Raw genomic sequence first — 18,556 nt, 5'->3', positions numbered from 1 at the left:
GTCTCTCGATGTCTTTTTTGTTAGCAGGTCAAGGCTGAGCATCGACGACCAGGTGGTCTGATGCAGAGCTTGGAGATTTCGAAGTGGAAGTGGGAGTATGTGACGGTGGATTTTGTTACCCACTTGCCAATGTCTTCCAGATTGTGTGATGCCATTGGGTTATTATGGAAAGGTTGTCCGAATCTGCTCATTTTTTTCCGTATAACCGTGAGTTCAATTTTGATTTCATGGCGAGGATATACATCGAGGAGGTTGTATGATTTCATGGAATTTCTTTGAGCATAGTCAGTGATAGAGATCCGAGGTTCACCTCATGGTTTTGGGGTAGTTTCAGCGAGACTTGGATGCTGCTTTGAGTTTGAGTACTAGACATCACCCAGAGACTGAGGTCAGTCCTAAAGGACTATATGGACATTGGAAGATATATTGAGGACTTCAGTAATAGATTTTGGATTATCCTAATAGGATCACTTGTTGATGATAGAGTTCGCTTACAACAATAGCAATCATTGCATTATTGCATGGCACCATTCGAGGGTATCTATGGTCGCCGTTGTCGGACACCCTTATTTTGGGACAAAGTAGGGGAAAGACTAATAGAGGGGCCGAAATTGATCCAATTGATCTTGTACAAGGTTGAGTTGATCAAGAAAAGGATTAAGACCACAAAAGACAGACATGCTGTTATGCCAACACCAAGCACAACCATTGCATTTTGAGGTAGGAGAACATGTTTTCCCCCGAGTATCGCTTTTTCAAAAGGTAATGATATTCGGTTTGAAGGGCAAGTTATCTCCTAGATTCATTGGTACGTTCGAGATACTAGAGAAGGTTGGAGATGTGGCTTACCATTTGGCATTACCACCGTATCTCTCCCGCATTCACAATGTGTTCCATGTATCGTTACTCCGTCACTATATTGTAGATGAGTCGCACATTTTGCATCCAACAGAGGTCCAATTTGAGCACGACTTGTCGTACGTGGAGAGACCGCTTAGGATTCTCGACAGGAAATACAAAGTACTTCGGAATAAACGCATTGGTTCAATGGTCCAATGGCAGCGCCGAGACACCGAAGAAGCGACTTGGAAAATAAAAAAAATCATATGCGTTCCGAGAATCCAGAGTTGTTTTGATTGTATTTTGTTTCCTTTGAGCAGTTCAGTTGTATTTAGAAACTGAAGTATTGTAATAAGGTTGTTTCAATGATTATTGTTTTGATTATCCTAGTTTAAATTTCGATGGCAAAAACTCTTAAGTTGGGAGAATGTAGTAGTTTGACTCTTAATTAAGCTAATCTACCGTCTAAACATGATTAAGAGATTCCTATTTGGGTTTAAGGATTTGAAAATCGGATTCAAAATGATCAAAAATAGTAACGAGGGCTTCAAGTGTTGGGATAGTTTGGAAGCTCCAAAAGCAGTTCGGAAGCTAGAGTTTGTGATCGGAAGTACTGAGCAGTTCAGAAGCACCAAACTAGAGATCTGAAGCTCCGATGTCGGGTAAATCAAACAGGGTATGGGTTTTGATTAAGTGATTAGACTTGAGAGAGTTCAGAAGCTCCGAACTAGAGTTCGGTGGATCCGAACTGTGTCGGTAACATTGTGTTGTCCAATAAGAGAAATGCGTTCGGTAGAGAGAGTTCGGAAGGACGATCGAAAGTTTTGAAGTGCGTTCTGAAGCTCCGAACTAAGGATATGACGTTTCGATCTTGGTCTATAAATAGGGTCCAAGAGCTCATTCTTCCTTGCTCATTTTCCTCTTGTTTCCGACTCGTTTCTAGTGGGTTCTAGGCGTTGTTTTAGAGGCTAATCGGTAGCGAGGCGCTACCGAGATCGTAGCGGAGTTGTGTCTAGGTTTCGAGGCCATCGTCATCAGAGGGCTGACTACGGATGCATGTATATCGCTGGACTCTTATTAGCTTTGACGAGTAGCTATTAGTCTAGTTAAGAATTTTAGTAGATTTTTAGTGATACGATGATTGTGTTCTTATGGGCTTGGACTAGAGAGCCAGTATCACTAGGTTGGTTATTCTGAAGTAAGGACGTACTATCCGAGATACCCTGGTTGAGTATGTATGTTCTATATTTTCATGTTTTATATGACATGACTTATGTGCATCTATTATGGCACAATTATTATGTTGTATGCATTATTACATTGAGCCTACACCTTGATATTACCTGCAGAGGGGTTGCTCAGCCCGTTGTTTTTGTGGATAGATGCCATGGATGTGGGTCCGGATATTTCACTTATTTCTTATGGTATGGGAGTACCTCCTGATGCGACGACCCAGTGTGCTATATACCATGACGCCATTTGTTGAGCAAGAGTTTTTACGTGATAAGTTTTCGATACCCGTTCATTTGCATTTAGAATTCATAGCATGTGTATACTCATACTTTCGTACCGAGCGTTGTTAGCTCACGTCCTCGGTTTTGGTTCTGGACACCCTATTCTAGGGGCAGGACTCAGGTTGGACGGACCAAAAGGTAGCGGTCGTTGAGCAGCAGTAGGGTGGATTGTACTGTAAAAGGTTTTCCTTTGGGGAGTTTAGCATTATCTTCGACTGAGTTATATAACATTTATCGACATTTTCTTTGGGACCGGTTGTATTCATGTGGTTAGTTTTTAGCTGAAATTATTTAAGTTTTCGCTGGATTATTTGATTATTGCATTTTTAGTTATTTTGCATGCTTAAGATTTGATTACTTAGAGATTCCGAGACGGGTCACTACAGAAAAAGACCGAGTTCCACAATTTTCTAAAGATCGAGCGACATGCTAATATTATGGAGATTTGCTTATAGGCTCAACACCAGCTAGAAAGGGAGTCTTTTGAATGTTTTAATTTGATGTGCTGCTTGTGCCGTATGGAAAGAAAGGCTCCCTTGATTCATGATGAATATGGAATTTTAGAAACTCGGTGCATTGATTGGTGCTTCACATATCTATACTATTAATAAAGGGAGAAACCTTTTTAATAACTGTTTTTGGTGAAACTTTTTTTTGTTCAAAAAATACCCATAGCACTCCACTTTTAAAATTTTTAACCGTTCATCACTTTGCTTAAAAGTTTTATGCAGTTACCTATTTCATTTTCTTAAATTGATAAAGTTGATTTTTATCTTCTCAAGAAAAAAATTTCATTCTTCATTTTTTTCACGAGCAGCGGTTTTTTATGCGCACACATCGTGTGTGCCATTATCGCTAGTATTAATAAATTCAGAGATGCACGAATGTTTAGCCCGAATCAAGTAGGTTCAATCTTGAAAGCGAGCCCACGAGTCTGGACAACACTTACCTATGGCCCACTTGCGGCTGGATGTTGATGACGGGTTTAATGAAAGGCAAAACTAATTTGGTGTTGGAGGAATTGTTTGTGATCATAACGGACATGGTGTACTGGCGTTTGGGAGAGCTATTCCTAAACCGTCATCGATGCTGCACGGAGAGTTAGGTGCCATTGAGTATGAAGTTAGAATGTTGCACGCTGAACACTTACAACATGTCCATGTAACTTCCGACTCGCTCCTGGCCGCTATCCGAGCAGCTACAAAGCCTATGGACGATATGGTATACAATATTGGTACTCCAGCGACGGACATCCATGACCTCTTGACGCAACAGCTGTAGCACACTTTAGTCATATTCTTGGATCATGAATGTAGTTACCCATGAAATAGTTCTTTTTGCTTCTTCACCATCTTCTCTTTTTGTATTTGAAAGAGTGATTTTTTCTTCTTGGCTAGTTTGACTTTTATCTTAAAAACGTTTATTTCGGTTTGAATAATTAATATAAGTTTACTATAAATAAAAAAATATATTTCCACCTCTCAAATATTGTTTATGTGTTTTTTATGAAAAAAATATGGTTGCTTAAAATTTTAAACTCACAAAGAATACGTGTAAAAAATTATAGTTAAATAAATTTTTTAAAAAGTATATTTAAAATTATAGAAAATTATAATAAATACTATGATTTCTTGAATAATTCGATTATCATAGCTATTTTTTTTTTCTGATCCTTACAATTTTAAAGCAGAATTTATTTTTTAATTGAATGTTATAGTGCATATTATATTGCAAAAGATAAGTGAAATTTTATTTATTTTTTATTTTTTAATATACAGATAAGACTGTCTTCATTTTCCTTTTTCTCCCCAGTTTCCTCCCACTTTCTCACTTTTAGTCTTTTATTATATTTGTGATGTGAAAAAGGAGGCCAATTTCTGCACCAGAGGAGAGGAAGAAAGTTGGGATTTGACTACTAACGAGTAAGCTTAGATAAAACCAAACAAAAATTAAAATTTACTTTCTTGAATAATTGCTTTGCCGTTATAAAATTGTTATCTAATTTTGTGATTCTTGGCATAATTTATGTATTTGTTCTTCTTGTTATTGGATTAAAGTTGGAGCTTTTGATGCCTTTGGGCCTTGTTTCGATCTCGTTTACTTCTTTCTTGGAGTGCTATTTTCTTGCGGTTATGGTGTAAGTTCTCCTCGCTTTGTTATCCACATATTTGATTTATGGGTGTTTATATTTTAACCTTTTTGTTCAAAAAATTGACTTATTTTTTCCCCGAATTGATGGGTGTCATTTGATTTTGAGTTCAAATTTACAGCTGGTGGATCTAAGGACTACGAATTGTTTTATTGTTATTCCGTGTATATTAAATGCTGTAATGGTGTAAATGGATTAAAGTAACGTTTGAATGAATCTGAATACTAGGATAGGATAATCTTTACCCGCATATTTTTGTAAATCTGATTTTAGATTTCACCAGGCCCATGTTTGATTTTCTCCATCTATCGTTTGTCCAGATCGGTTTATGTTCTTATATGTTTGGTCACAGGTTTTCTTTTCTTTTCATTTGAGTTTATGTGATCTGTTGGATCTCAGTTAGCTTTAGATGTATTGCTGATTTTGTAAAATATCTGTTATATTGTATAGCTTTCAGATTTTTCTTTGGAATAGAATCAAGAATCGTGTTTATCTTTGCAGGTGGGAACATCCTGAAATATAAGCAAATTCCTCTTCATATGTGTTGTTGATTATCACATTTTGGTGAATAAACACGAAAACATTCAAGATTTGTTGGCCGAAATAGGTGCGATGATGATGTTTGAGGAGGATGGTTTTTGTAGCAATCTCGATTTCTTCTCGTCCGCTCCTATCAAGGAAGCTGAGACTTGTGGTCCGCAGTCTGATGAACCAGAGCAAGCTGTGGAGGATGATTATACGGATGAGGAGATGGATATCGATGAGCTCGAGAGGAGAATGTGGAAGGACAAACTTCGACTGAAACGGCTTAAAGAATTGAACAAGGGAAAAATAGGAGTCGATTCTGCTAAACAAAGACATTCCCAAGAACAAGCTCGGAAGAAGAAAATGTCGAGGGCTCAAGATGGGATCTTGAAGTATATGTTGAAGATGATGGAAGTGTGCAAAGCTCAAGGCTTCGTTTATGGAATTATTCCTGAGAAAGGAAAGCCGGTAAGCGGATCTTCGGATAATCTTAGGGAGTGGTGGAAAGACAAAGTTAGATTTGATCGGAATGGGCCAACTGCCATAGCTAAGTATCAAACAGATAATGCAATACCAGGAACAAATGAGAGTTCACATCTTATCGGACCAACTCCACACACACTGCTGGAACTTCAAGATACGACCCTTGGATCGCTTTTATCTGCTCTCATGCAGCACTGCAATCCTCCCCAGAGACGGTTCCCATTGGAGAAAGGTGTCCCACCTCCGTGGTGGCCCAGTGGAAAGGAAGATTGGTGGCCTCAGTTGGATGTGCCGAAGTTTCAGAGCCCTCCTTACAAGAAGCCTCATGATCTGAAGAAGGTGTGGAAGGTGGGCGTGTTAACAGCAGTCATCAAGCACATGTCTCCTGATATTTCCAAGATTCGGAAGCTTGTAAGGCAGTCAAAGTGCTTACAAGATAAGATGACAGCTAAGGAAAGTGCAACTTGGCTGGCTATTGTTAACCAGGAGGAAACGCTAGCTCGTGAACTCTACCCTGACTGTTGTCCACTTTTATCCTCAGCCGGCAATGGAACTTTCACTTTGAACGACTGCTATGAGTATGATGTTGAAGGGGCGAACCATGACCCAAACTTTGACGTGCATGAACAAAAACCGAGTCCTGTTGATTTGCTGAATGACAAGCTAACGTTTCAAGAACAATCTCCTCAAAAACTAATTGCCAATTTGGACTTCTGCAGGAAGAGAAAGCAAGGTGATGAAATGAATTTGGTGACAGATCACGACATATACACTTGCCAGTTTCTTCAGTGTTGTCACAGTGAATTTTGCCATGGCTTTAAGGACAGAAATTCAAGGGACAAGCATCAACTTTCTTGCCCACACAGACATTCGTCTGAATTTCAAATTTCAAATTTCAACACCAATGAAGTCAAGCCAATCACCTTTCCGCAATCTTTTACACCACCAAATTCAGTGTCATTGCCCTCGAATCCCACGGAGGGGTGCACCCCAGGTGCCCTTGATTTATCAGGACTTGGAGTTCCAGAAGATGGGCAAAAGATGATCGACCAGCTTATGTCGTACTACGACAATAACATTGCCAAGAACATAAAGCCCGAAAGTGCTATAGCTACGGAGGACCATTCGCTTCGGCGACCTGGTGTCATTCAAGATCAACAAGAAGTCTATCCCCACACACAAGGAAGGATATGTCAGGGCAATATCTTTGAAGAACCCAACATGCAACACGGAAATCCTTCAGTTATCAATACGGTAGACATGTTTGATCAATTTGAAGTTGCAAATAATTCTTTCGACTACAACGAGAATGAAAACTTCCTGCCAATATTAAGTTCGCCGTTCAATATATCATCCATGGATTATACAGAAGGTTTTCTAGAAGAGAGGGGTAACCTACCGAAGCACGATGTTTCAATATGGTACTAAGAATGAAAACTTCCTGCCAACGTTAAGTTCTCGGTTCGGTAGTTCTTCCATGAATTATACAGAATGCTTTCTAGAAGAGAGGGGTAACCTTCCGATGCACTGACGCTTCAATATGGTACTAAGATTGCAAAGCATGTTCTATCATTTACTGTATCTTTAGTTAGTACTGTGGTATTTTTTTTTATCAAATAGTCGAGGGGCTTAGATGTGGTCAGATGTCGTCGTAATAAGCAACATAGATCAGTTGTCGCTACGCCTTTCACAATGCTTTGCTGCTAAAATAGATAGAGTTATAAATGTATATAAATAAGCTTTAGCGTGTCATCCCTGTATGTTTGGGTGGTTTTTATGCAAACCATAAGCTAAGTTGCGTGTGTTTATTGTGGTATCTTCATCATGTTTCTGCCTGCTGTATTTTGTTCCCTGGCAAAGCTACTTCGTCTTGATTTCATTGCTTGTCTTTCTTCATGGTGGCCGGCAAATCCAGGAAGTTGGTTTTGGAACTGAAACCAGGTGAGAAGAGAAGTTGATTAATGATTTTGAGAGCAGACCTTGTGTGTTCTTCATCACGAAGGCCACTGAAATGCAATGATGAAACAAAAAGGCAAGAATATATGAAATGCATGTGCATCACGCTGTCCAAATATCAAGAAACATAGTTTTACATTGCTGGGTAGGTCCCATGAGTTATAACATACAATTTGTTATAGTATTCAGTGTGAACCCCTCATCTTACCATCATGCCTGAATTTTGATTTTTGAAAATGATAATAAAGACGACATTACAAATCTGAAAGGGAGTCACAAGATCATTCAAAAAAAGCATTAAGAGGCCATCATGCAGAAATTTGAATACAACTCGTACCAACCACATTTACACCTTGGAACAGCCCTCAACCATGCGGCATAAATCATGCAGCCTTGTATAGGGATGAGCATTCAGTTAATTCAATCAAAAATCGAATCGAATTAATCGAATTATTTTTAGGCTAACTGAATCGAACTGAATTTATGCTAAAACAGATTTAACTGAACCGAATTAAAATAGGATTTTTCGGTCGGTCACCGAATTAATCGATTTTTTCACAAAATAAATTGAAAAATACAAAATTTTATAAATTTCATGATTGAAATATGATATTTTTATCATAATAAAACACATTAAGCTTTAAAAAATTAAAATAACAAAAAATTAAGTACAATATATAATATAAACACATTAAAAATATATTATAAATTATATATAAAGCTTAATAAAAAATTCAAAATTAAATTATTTATAATTTGGATAACCGATTTTTTTTTTTTTTTAAAAACGGATAACCGAACCGATTTAACCGAAATTTCTTAACACTAAAACCGAATTTCCGAATTAACCAAACCAAATTTCAGAATTCATTCGGTTCGATCGGTTAATTAGGTTTAACCGAAATATTACTCACCCCTAGCCTTGCACAGTAAGTGTAAGGATCGAAAATGTGTTTAGAAAGAGTGAATAAAAACTTTAAAAAATATTTTTAACTTTGCAACAATTAAGCTGAGTTACTAGCTCAATTATCAAATTTTCTTAACAAATCAGTTGGTGCAAGAACTGAACTATCAGTACGGAAAAATTCTTGCAACACAAAATTGATTTGATTACTAAAAACATATAAGAAATTTAGTAAAGTAATGAACATAGAAATTTTTTGTTGAAGTTCAAATGCTAAACTTCTCTGTCTTTCATTCATCTATTTCTAGTTGAACTATCGGTACTGTAGTGACCCTGCATTGAATCACTTACTAATTGAAAACTATTGCATGCATTAATCTTAATTAAAATATAAGCACTTAACAGAGTAAAACGTGTGGAAAACATAACTCATATTTACATAACAACTTAATACAACTGTTCAAAGCCCTTAATTTAGTAGTCATACAACCATATCGAAATAACTGAAATAAACTGTCATATGAAATTATACAGCTATAACGAATCCTGCTGTATAAAATGTTCACTGATAACTCCTGCTCCCTAGTCCTGCCTCGAACTCCTTGCTCCGTCCATCCTGCGACCTGCCCCGTGGAATGGGGTATCCAAGATAATAACTAGGACGTGAGCAACTAACACCCAATACATACACATGAGTAGACATATAAATATGATTCATGCAATCGTGATGACAGGTAATAGGTAATCTGAAAGTCATGCTAATAGCCGACGCCAATGAGTGTTGTGACCGCTCGGATCAAACCTCTAGGTACAACCACATTCGCCTAGAACACCCCACTATAACGGTACATCCGGTTCCAAAATATCTCCTAGAACCCCCCCGCTATAGCCCGCTATAGAGGTACATCCGGGTCTAGACTAAATACAGGTATAACAAAGGAATAAGATCAACGTGTATGTGCACATGACATATGAATATGGAAAGCAGTAAACCATACATCATGTCACATAATATGCCACCGAAATGCAACATATAAACATGTATACTCGCTGGCAATCTCAGTCAATGTGTACGCACCTCTAAGCTAGTTCGAGTCTAATAGGACCTAGGTTCCAAGCCTATAATCAAAAGTTCACTGTATCACTATACAAGTTCTATAAGCCTCAACTAAGTTAATAGATACTCCTATAACTTAATAAGATTCTCGGACCATACCTTCGTCCGTAGTTAGCCTTTGATGTCGATCGTTCTGGATGACTATAACAACACCCTTGTTATTCTAGAACCTTTCTATAAACCGATAGGGCCCTCAAGTGTATACCTCACACTTATATATAGCTGAAGAAGAAAACTCGGAATTCGTATTCATTTCTGAATCTGAAGACCCCTATTTATAGTCCAAACCTCGACGATGATAGGAACTTCCGATCTCTGGATCGGAGCTTCCGATCTCTACATGTGCAACACGTGGCGATCGGAACTTCCGAACTGGGATCGTAGCTTCCGATTTGGTGCATGTCCAAGGCTTGTCAAAACTCGTGTCTTAGTCATCGTGTCTCGGTGTCTGATGGAGATCGGAACTTCTGATCCTGGATCGGAGCTTTCGATCTGACCATGCTTCCAAAGATAACAGGCTTCATTTCAGTTCTTCCGATGTGCATGGTTCGGAGCTTTCGATCTGGGTTCGAAGCTTCCGATCCTGCCCATGCATATAAGTCCAATTCTTGCTTATGAAACCCAATTAATCCCTTGATTTGGTTAAATACTAACCCTTAATCATGTTTATCATATAATTATCTTAAAATAGAATCTAGGTTACTACATTCTCCCCACATTTAGATATTTCTTCCTCAAAATCAGATCTAAAGACAAATCAAGATAACAATGTGAAACACAACACCATGTTTTATTGCATCAAACTGTATGTACATCGTTACATGGTAATCAGTAATACAAAGAAAAAAACTCAGGATATTCTGTTTGCATACGACTTTCTGTCTCCCAAGTTGCTTTCTCTACGCCTTGGCGCTGCCACTGTACCATTACAAGTGATATAGTCTTGTTCCGAAGCACGTTCTTCTTCATGTCAAGGATCGGAGTGGTCGTTTGACATATGACAGATATGGTTCTAGTTGAACGTCAGTAGGTGTTGAAGTATGCTTCTATCAGATTCAATGAGAATAGAGAAATTCCCCTTCCTCTTCTGATGGTTATATGTGAATTGAGTGGAAAATTGTGTCAATTTTGATATATATTGACCTAATTGCAATTTAGTCCCTGAATTCTTCAATAATTGCAATTTGGTCCTCGGCCAATCATTTAATTCAATTTGAATCCTAAATAATTTAAGAATATTAATTCTAAACTCTAAAAATTCTTAAATTAAATATTCTCGGATTAAAATTAAATCATTTTGGACCTCATCGCATTTTAATCCTTGAACTGCTCAATATTCGCAAATTGGTCCTTGCCCGTATTTCATCCTCAAATTAAATTCTTGATATTTATAATCTTGGAATTTACATCTTAAATTTTATAAATATCAATTTAAATATTTTTAATCTTTTAATTTAAGAATTTCGGATATTAAAATCTTAAAATCCAAAAAATCCTCAAATTAAATATTTTTGACCCGAAATTGAAATCTCTAATTTCCATAAATTTCTAAATTCATCTTTTCACTCTTATTCGGAATTTAACTCTTAAATCCCGTCATTAAGAACTTAATATTTTCGGGCCTTACAATTCCTCCCCTCTAAGGAATAATTTCCTCCTCAAAATCGCATTCGATCTTACTGCTGATTCTCGTAAGATGTATAGCTGACTAAAGTAATAATTACTTCAATTCTCTGAGCTTTTGATATCTATTCTGATATCTTCTCTTCTATAGTATCTTATTCATGTTTCTGATCGCTTCTTCAATCATATCTATTCTCATTAACATATAATCACTGAGTCAACTTATCTCTCAGTTGCTCTTTCTCGTGATCTAACTCTGCATCATTTAGTCTGCCTTGCTTACAATCTTATCGGCTTCTGTTTTATCTGAATTGAATGCACATACATATTCTAGCTGATATTCTTCAGCCGATGCGTTTGAGTATGAATCAATATGCTAGATCAAATACTCACAGGGATCAATGATTACATCACTTCTGAAATCTCTTTCTGAACCTAATGATGCTCGGGAAAGAAATTATTTTTTGATCATTCTGTTCAGGCTTCAAAATCTATATCTATTGCTCATTTGCTAACTCTGTCTATGTTGCTCTGTTTTTTTTCTGTTCAATCAATCTTCACATTCTCTATCTTTTCTTGACTCATATCTGGTCTGATAGTTGATACTTCTGAAATATCGTTTCAATATAAAGACAACTCTGTTTTTCTTATCTATCAATCATCAAAATATTGTCTCTATATCTATCAGATAGCTGTCACAGGAATTATGGTAATCAAGTGGCACATAATCAATCAATTAGTACTGAATCTAGTACTATAGTTCTGAGTATATCCTCGAAAATCTGGATAATCACATCTGATAGTCCACTAATCGGAGGATGGTATAATGAATTCTCATACAACCAAACACTCAGAACATCTGACAATCAAGGCCACAATCTAGAAAACAAATCTAAAGTCTGTATCTCGACAATAGATTTCAATAATTCCTGTAATCTGATCATCTTGCTAAATTCATAACCAGTATCTCTTTATGTTTGTATCATATCTAATACAACATATTGTTGAATCTGTCGAAATCTACTACAATCTAGATCGCAAAATCATGACGATTTGAGTAGATTCAAACTCAAATCTTTCGAAAAGTTGATCTTCTTTCAACTCTTATGTAACTAATATGTTACAGAAACCACTTGGGTTCTTCTTTTCTACTTCTTTCACTAAAATTTTTGTATTGGTAATGTCAATTCTGTCATATCTGCTTTCATTTCTTTCACCAATACTAATTTCCAAGTAATGACTACATGTAATTCATACATGTGTAGACAACTGAATGGATATTAAATATGTTGTCATATGCCTCTTTCAGAATCTGATATTCCATATCTAGAATATCTGGCATACTCAAACGATTATTCACCGCAAAATTCATCTGTTCTGATCTGTTGTCTTATCTCATATCTTAATCTAACATTCTCAATCGAATTTTTATTTCTTGATCTAATATCCATGTTGCTTTTATCTTTCCAAACCAATCGAGTTTATCTTGGATTTCAACAATTTTGATTGTTTGAGCATCTGTCTAGAAACTCAAGCACAAACATACAACAAGTACAGATCTGTACTCAATCAATCAAGAAATTATCTAAAACCCATAAATCTTGCTGATGGTTTGAATCTGAATTTCTATCAGTTACGAGTCAAATACTTCAAGATACACTGAATAGACACATCAAATAATCAATAATTCTCAAATTTCAAATCAAAGGAACTCGCTCAAGTCAAGGTCACCCAAAATCAAATATTCTGAATGACAAAATCTACACAGTGAAAACAAATCACTTGCATATCAAAACTTAAAGCGAGTAAATCAAATCAGACTCTAGCAAAGGAATAAGAGTCAATCAAACTCGATCGAGGTCGAATACAAAAACCTCAGAATCGATATCAAGAAATTCAAGAATCAAGATTTCTATGATGTAATAGCTTCAGCAAAATTGAAGAAAAAGCTCAACTGTAACTGATTTTTCTTATTCTCTATTGACATGAGTTTAACTATTAATTCCCTTTTGACAATAGTCGAATATTATCTATTCGACTTAACTTGTCATAGAATTAATAATCACTTCGGTACTAGAATAATTCTTTTCTAATCAATATTCTGCTGTTTTTGGAGTTCTTCAATTCAAGTAGTGCTCTTCTATACGAGTTGTCATAAGATTTTCGTACTAGTCACCATTCTATATAAAACTGCATTCATATCGTAGAAAGGTCGGAATATGTCATTGAACTATTTCTGTACATTCTAACCACTGACATATCTGTCACTTCTAGGTTAATTCTATACTAGTTCAGTATATCAACTAGAATTCTTCCGATATTCTTCTACGTTCATCGTGATATAACCAGCACCTAAATAACAAAATCTAATTTCTGAAACTCATATCATAACTTTCTAATCATTTCTATTGCTTAATCAGTGCACGGATTCAATCAGATGTTAACTGGTACTCAGTTATTGCATTAATATCTATAATGCATGCTAGCTTAATACCCAAGTCGTATAGTATCACATTCAACCTTATTTCCTCAAATCTGTATGTTATTTGTTCTGTCTAATCTGCTAAATATTTTCCATCTACTCAAAGGCAAATACTCCGCACATACAATTAATAAAGACTCAACAGATAAAGAGTGTAGCATAACAAATCATTGATCTATGAATGTATGCTATGCAATCAAGATATAAGCAGATTCAGTCAATTACTCAATTACCTGCAATCTCATTATCTGGTGCAACTTGAGCCTCATTTTCTGTACTTGCTTATTGCCTATGACATTATCTGTCATTCAAATTTTCTCTTGATCTGTTTCAGCTAGGGGAGCTATGCTTATATTTCTTCATCTGCTGGCGTTTAGGCTAAATCGATCTTTGCTGCTATTGTCACTATCTCTTCCTTCATAGCTATACTTCTATGGAATCTGTAGTGAAGGTGATGATCATAGTTTTTCGCAATTACAGAGGCGTGAATAAAATTCTACTCTGCCTCATATTGCTGATTCATAGTTTCTTTGTTCTGTCATTGGCTTCCATGAACTCATTCAAGTGGCTATGTTTCTGTTTGGAAAACTCTCATTTTCTATCTTTTCTACTACTTACATAAAGAAACAATTCTATTTACTTACCTGCCAAACCATTTCAATACGTCTGCTCTTCCATAAGTTCTACTGTCAAATTCACCAACTTCTTGCTAAGCCATGGCGTTGATATAAAATCAGGCTGGTTCTATGTTCATCTTAATATTCTTCACTTGAACAACTGATCCAGCTTTTCAACTCAACCCCTTTCTAGACATAGCATATTATGTATCTTTCTGAGTTAGTGATTAATAGCTTTGGAGTTGTTCACCTAACATACTTCTTAGTGCAATCATCATATCGATCGGCTAAAAAAAACTTACCTCAACTCTGTTCTGTTCTGTCAGAGGTTCTCATGCTATCTGCACAATCTGTCTTATTCGATAACATAAGCAATATATATTGCAGAGATTATAAAATACAATTTCAGTATAACATACATATAATCTCATGCTTCTGAATAGAACACATACTTGCAAATTCTCATGCTTTTCAAATAATACATGCTTACAACGAATTCACTTATTCTGATGAATTCAATAAATCATGCATACATATCAGCATATAAGCATGTAATTCGCATATCGGTGAAGCAAGCAGTGTTCAATCAATATATCATGTTCGTATACAATTTCTCAATTCAAGTAAAGCATAATCATGCAATACTATAAATGCATGCGACTCAATCTACCCCGCTCAACTTCTATCTTAGTCCAAGACTTTACGCTCTTATATCACCTGTTGTGGGGACCTCGGGTGCTAATCTCATCTTAAAGGGCAATTAATAAATAAGCATCATTGAATCAATACTTGAAGCAATAAAAACACAAGTTTAATTTTTTTTTTTTAAAATGAACAGCTCACACACGGACCTTGGTCCGGACACTGCACGGACCAAGGCACGGGGTCCGTGCCTCTTCTGAAACTGGGTCCGTGCCCATGGATGAAATCGAAATTGAAGGATTTGCAAGGCAGAGTCCACCCCGACCCATCCGTGCCCTGTACTAAAAATTCATAACTCAAGCTTTTCAAGTCTGAAAAATGATATAATCTATCATATATGCTTTTCAACATGATTCTACATAATTGACATGCATTTAAACATCAATATACATATCGGTAATACATGAAATCTCAAGTATAAGTCAATACTTAACAATAACAACAATATATACAAATGTTCTTGTTGTTTTAGCATGTGTACCAAATCATAAAATACATGTCATCTGCTTAAAACCCGAGTCACCACTTCTAATCTTTCAATCTCGTGCTATCCAAGCCAAGTCCGACTTGCTACCCCAACCTGATGCAATGCACACATACAAACAAAGCAACATCCGGATAATTCTGGTGAGAATATAATTCTCAGTATGAAAGACATGCATATACACTCTATAAGCATATTGAATCTATATGCTATAATAATTCTAAATTATCAAAAACATGTAACAACATGTAATCATAGAAATCTACTTTATTCTTAAATTCTTAACGCATAGCTATTCATCTAAAGCAATAGCATATCAAACATATCAATACATTCATTTCTAGAATGGCATATCAAAACATGCTAGCATTTATAACTGCATATTCTAAACCATAGAAATCTCGAGGTTAAAGCATAAATGCAATGCATGTGTCAAGGAATAGACTATCAAATTTGATATCAATAAATCATAGTTCTGGGATCCCGGGGAAATAAAATCTTTAACCGACCACCGACTCTCCCAATCGAGGTGGTGTTAAATATCTCAATTCCCCTGACTTTGGTGCAACTATAGTGAGTCATCTAGCTCTGAAAGTAAATCTATATTCTGTGCCATGAGTCATCTGACTCTGGAAGTAAATCTACATTTCATGACACTCAACTACAGTTCTCCAAACATCATTACAAAAAAAAGGCAAACGACAACGAATATAATCTGTTGTCGTATGAGTTCAAAAACCGTTGTACTTTTCAGTGTTGTCGAAAGTATACCCTACGACAACGATTTATATCCGTTGTCTTTGAAGACATACCACAACGGTTCTGCAACAGTTTAAATATGTTGTCTTTTGGAACTTACGACAACAGTTTTGCAACAGTTTAAATCCGTTGTCTTTTGAGACTTACGACAACAGTTTTAAACCGTTATCTTTGAGCATGTTTTTTAATAACCAAGTTTTTTACAACGGTTTTATTTGAGCAAAGACAACGGTGAAAAACCATTGTCTTTTTTAAGATGTAAAACAAAAAAAAAATTAAAATTTAAAAACACTAATTAAATATTATAATCACTCGAAATTAAAAAAAATCAAAAATTAAATTAATATATAATTTTTTAAACATTATAAATTATTCAAAATTAAAAATAATATAATTCTGATTCAATGAACACTAAAAAATAAATTTATACATTAATTTCGATAAACTTGGAACACCCTTCAACAATTTCTTTTCCTGTTAACTCGTTTCTTTTTCAATGTTCTCCTTTCCAACCTGATACAAGTAGAAAATTGTCAAACAAAGATTAAGAGATATCCAAAATATTAAATGAAAAGTACTTTCCACCTATGTTATCGAACAAAAAAGAATAAAATGCGGCTACTATTGGAATAATATACTGAATAGAAAGACGGTATTTTCCACCTAAAGCCAAACAAAGAAAAATGATATATCTTCATGAACAAATATCCAAGTATCAAATCCAAAAACGCATTAGAAAATTACCCAAGTTCCAAGTCCGAGACTTGTGCAAATCATCTAAATACCCATACCAAGCAATAACTGCAAGCAATTCAGAAAACAATAAACAACAAGTCTCAAATAACAACTCATGTATCATTAACAAAAACAAAAAATTGTCAAAAACCTTATATTTATTTGTTTATAACAAAGGAAAAGCGGAAGTAACTAACAATGAAATTCAGAAATTAGAGTGGTTATATAAAGTTGGAAATCAAACTGAAAGAATTTTCTTTCAAGGGCCATAAAAACGTTCAAAATCTTACATATCTGCCACATTTTTATTCCAAGAACCTACCTCAAAATCACTATTCTCGAATGCCCCCTTCAGCCTAACCCAAAAATTCTTTTCAGCTCGCCTTTCTTCTCATTTCCTCCTCGAGAGCCCATACATTTTCTTCAAGCCTACAGCGTTTTTCAAGAAAAAGTCTGCTATATGAACATGCGACTGCTCTCCCTTCAACCCTTGAAACTCAACTTTGTTAAGGTGAGACACGATACAGGAAGGTATCATCTCCACTAAATCATAGTCATAATCATTCCACGACCACTGCATAGGAAACATAATAAACTTAAACAAGAGTTCTATCAGGAAACAAAAAAGACAAAACTGAGTTACACTTAAATTTTACTTTTTGCTTGCACTTTAGAAAACTGGAACAACAAAGACAAGGTGGATAACAAGAAGGTGTTGACAAGCTTACCATATCTAACCTAATATGTTCAAGAGAAGGCGTTGAATGAAGAAACTCCAGAAAAGCTTCGTTGCTGCATTTTGAAGAAATTTCTAGTTGTTTCACCATATTAAATTTAGGAAGTGGAGGCCCATGTTTTGATTGGACGATTGTCTATCACAGATAAATAAATATTATAGTTAATGAGAATAAGGTTTCATTAAATTTCATATTTCATTGAACAAGAAAACTAAAGCTAGCTGCCACGTTACTTGTACTATTAACAAAAGAAGACTTCACAAATACTAAAGTAACTGACATAATATACACCTCAAATCCCTTGCTCTAAAAATAATTGAAAAGATACTAATTACAAGACTTCGGACAATCATACATATCAGTGTGAGTGCGGGGTGCCTGCCGGCATATGTTATGAAGTTATAATAATCTCATCAATAGTAAGCCAACTTGGTTTTCATCAACTTAGGAAATATTATCAATGTTTCAGACACAAGAAACATTTCAATCTCTATATTTAAACATCCACTAGATTTACAATCTCAAATTTCTCGTGCAATGAATCCAACTTATTAACATTGTTTTTTTGGTCGCATCCGGATGCCAAAGAGCTTTGAATGCAAGAAGTAGGAACCATATCAATTGGTTTTCATTTATTCTTGGGTATTAATCATATGATGTACACCCGTGTGTATAATGTCGCAACTCTAGGCCAATCTTGTTGTGAAATTTCATACTCAATGAATTTGTCCCAAAAAGGAAAGCATAAATAATCGCTTCCAACATATTCTAAAACTCTTTCAAATAACCTGGAACACCAACATAAAGAAAGAAGTTGTGTTATTCCATATAGATGCAGGTTAAACCATGATTGGCCGCATAAGCATCTAAGAGGAATGGTGTTGCGGATGTGATAATTCAATCAAAGAGCACGTGACAATTCTGAATTA

At 35.6% G+C, this 18,556-nt stretch overlaps 1 protein-coding gene across 2 annotated transcripts; it reads left to right on the top strand.

Annotated features, from left to right (window-relative positions):
* Positions 1-4,161: 4,161 nt before the first annotated feature.
* On the top strand, positions 4,162-7,263 carry LOC140876080 (protein ETHYLENE INSENSITIVE 3-like). Of its 2 annotated transcripts, XM_073279936.1 has the most exons (3): positions 4,226-4,276; positions 4,412-4,491; positions 5,005-7,263. In XM_073279936.1, the coding sequence occupies exon 3, from the start codon at positions 5,116-5,118 to the stop codon at positions 6,937-6,939; it is 1,824 nt and encodes a 607-aa protein (XP_073136037.1). In that variant the 5' UTR covers positions 4,226-4,276; positions 4,412-4,491; positions 5,005-5,115; the 3' UTR covers positions 6,940-7,263. The 2 variants fall into 2 exon arrangements, with proteins under 2 accessions (XP_073136043.1, XP_073136037.1); XM_073279942.1 differs by lacking the exon at positions 4,412-4,491 and having other exon boundaries at positions 4,162-4,276.
* Positions 7,264-18,556: the final 11,293 nt, after the last annotated feature.

This window comes from Henckelia pumila, chromosome 1 (genome assembly GCF_033568475.1).
Source record: "Henckelia pumila isolate YLH828 chromosome 1, ASM3356847v2, whole genome shotgun sequence".
NCBI classification, from domain to species: Eukaryota; Viridiplantae; Streptophyta; class Magnoliopsida; order Lamiales; family Gesneriaceae; genus Henckelia; species Henckelia pumila.
Note: the sequence above shows the minus strand (reverse complement) of the source record. Positions and strands in the feature narration are given on the sequence as shown.

Bases quoted from the DNA above. Each gene is read 5' to 3' on its own strand.
- LOC140876080 (XM_073279942.1), top strand. From the start codon at position 5,116: ATGATGATGTTTGAGGAGGATGGTTTTTGTAGCAATCTCGATTTCTTC.